Raw genomic sequence first — 2,767 nt, forward strand, 5'->3', positions numbered from 1 at the left:
ATTGATAGAACTCCACTCAGTTCTATCAATTTAATTTACCCTGATTCAGTCCACCCAATGCTTTCACTCACTGTATGTGCAAACTGTCTGGTTATGATACCCAGTAACACTTCAACGAGTTACCAATACAATGCAAACAAAATGAATTTGTCTTGAAAGGTGCTGTATAAATAAAACTGTACTTTTACTTACTTTCTTTATTCACTTTGTATGTTATTGCAATAATACTTATTTTCTTTTTACAAAAATAACAGGGATTGAAACTTTATTGGTAATTTTCCAAGTAAAAAAATTATCCTCATTCAAAAGTCATGTAAGAACCTCATTGGCTCACGGAATGTTGATGTTATTTTAAAAAATTCATACAAAACTATGACCTCATTCAAAAATGTCATGTGACAACCTCATTGGCTTATGGAATTCTGATGTCACAGGCTTCTAAAGCATTGATCCTTTGAAGCTTTGATCCTCATGAATTCTTAAGTAGGGGTGAGGATGTAGAACTTTCAGTCCGTTATTTGCAGCACTTGTGTTAGCAGCATTCAAACGTTCACCAGTAAAGCATTTTCAAACATTTGGATCCTTTCCGTACTCACGGTATACAGACTCCAACATGTCTCAGAAACAGCAAGAAAGACAAGAAGTTGACCCCAGCTCTATTCCATGGTATGAGTCCCTAGACCCTTATATCAGCTCTCTTCCTTGGGATGAACAGGTAGAGTTAGAGGAAAAGCGACTGGAAGAAATGGAGAAAGAAAATCTCATGAACAGAGAAAAGATTAAGATCCTGATGGAAGAAAATGAGAGAAAGAGCACTGAATTAGAAGAATTATCCTACCAGCTTGAAGAAAAACAGGGTATTATTGAGGAGAAACAATGGGCTCTCCAAGACGAGAAGAATCAGGAGCTCCAAGAAAAGCTTGATGGAGCTCTGGAAAAAATTAAAGACCTGCTCCAAAATGAGACAAAACAGAGCATTAAAGGGGATAAAATGCTCAAGAAGAATCAGGAGCTCCAAGAGAAGCTTGACGAAGCTCTGGAAAAAAATAAAGATCTGCTCCAAAAGGAGAAAAAAGAGAGCATAAAACAGGAAAACATGCTCAAGAAGAATCAGGAGCTCCAAGAGAAGCTTGACGAAGCTCTGGAAAAACTGAAAGAAATCCACCAAGAAGAGAAACAACAGTCCACACAGCAGAGAGACATGCAGCGCAAACTCCAAGCCATGGAGGAAAAATACAAAGCTCTGCATGTGAAACATGATAAAACTCTGCACAAAAATCAACAGTTGCTTCAAGACAAGAAGCAAATGGAAATTAAACTGAAACAAATGGACTCCAATGTTGACGAGATGGAGGAAAAACACAGATTGCTCCAAATCAGGCTCGAGAAAACAGTGCACAGAAATAAAGAGTTCATTCAAGAGAGAGAGCAACAAGAAATGCTCGAGAAAGAAACGGACTCCAAGCTTGAAGTCTTGGAGGAAGAACTGAAAATGCTGCAAATGACTCTTGAGGAAGCACTGCTCAAAAATAAAGAGATGCTTCATGAGAAAGACCAACAGCAAATACATCAGGAAGAAATGTATTGCAAGCTGAGGAACATCGAGAAACAAAATGAAGGCTTGCAAGTTATGTTTGATGAAGCTCTGGAAAGAAATAAAGAGTTGGTTCACGAGAAAGACCAACAGAAAATACAAAAGGAAGAAATGGATTGCAAGATGAAGAACATCAAGACACAGAATGAAGGCTTGCAAGTTATGTTTGATGAAGCTCTGGAAAGAAATAAAGAGTTGGTTCACGAGAAAGACCAACAGAAAATACAAAAGGAAGAAATGTATTGCAAGATGAAGAACATCAAGACACAAAATGAAGGCTTGCAAGTTATGCTTGATGAAGCTCTGGAGAGAAATAAGGAGATCCTCCAAGACAAAAAACAAGAGCCCGTAGAGCAGAGCGACCTGCAGAGCAAACTCCAAGCCATGGAGGAAAAATACAAAGCTCTGCAGGTGAAACATGACAAAACTCTGCACAAAAATCAACAGTTGCTTCAAAACAAGAAGCAAATGGAAATTAAACTGAAACAAATGGGCTCCAATGTTGACGAGATGGAGGAAAAACACAGATTGCTCCAAATCAGGCTCGATAAAAAAGTGCACGGAAATAACCAGCTGCTTCAAGAAAAAGACCAACAGAAAATACAACTGGAAGAAGAAAAACTTATTCTTCAGAGGAAAAATGAAGAACTCCAAGAACTGTATAATGAAACAAAGTACAAAACAACTGTACTGGAAGGAGAAAAGAAAAAACTGGCAAATCAATGCTCAGCGATGCAGAGTAGCATCAATGCAATGCTGAGAAAAAATACAGAACTTGAAGAACTTTCTAAGACCTTGAAGCACAAAAACACTGAAATCCAGGCACAAAAGCAAGAACAACAGAAAACACATAAAGACCTGCAGTGTAGACTTCAAGATATCCAGAAGAGAAACCAGCAGCTGGAAGACATGCACACAGATGTGCACAAGGCAAAGCAAATAGAGGAGGCAACAGTTAAAGAACTGAAAGACCATCTTAAAGAAAAACAAGAACAATTAGAAGACATGGTGAAAAGATGCAACAAACTTGAGAAAGAAAACACAGAAACAATGGATGAGCTGAAAACCCTCATCATTGAGAAAAAAGTGCTGGTGGAAGAATATCTAAAAAAGAAGAGAAAACGTTTCCACTGGTTCTGGAGGAGGGACACTGCTGCTTCTCACCTGATGTAA

At 38.2% G+C, this 2,767-nt stretch overlaps 1 protein-coding gene across 1 annotated transcript; it reads left to right on the forward strand.

Annotated features, from left to right (window-relative positions):
- Positions 1-182: 182 nt before the first annotated feature.
- LOC308385373 (uncharacterized protein) lies at positions 183-2,767 on the forward strand (the record flags this gene model as incomplete). Its single annotated transcript, XM_080864227.1, has 1 exon — positions 183-2,767. Exon 1 carries the CDS (start codon positions 614-616, stop codon positions 2,765-2,767), a length of 2,154 nt encoding a protein of 717 aa, XP_080720353.1. The 5' UTR covers positions 183-613.

The sequence above is a fragment of the Rhamphochromis sp. 'chilingali' genome (assembly GCF_963969265.1).
Source record: "Rhamphochromis sp. 'chilingali' genome assembly, chromosome: 18".
NCBI lineage: Eukaryota > Metazoa > Chordata > Actinopteri > Cichliformes > Cichlidae > Rhamphochromis > Rhamphochromis sp. 'chilingali'.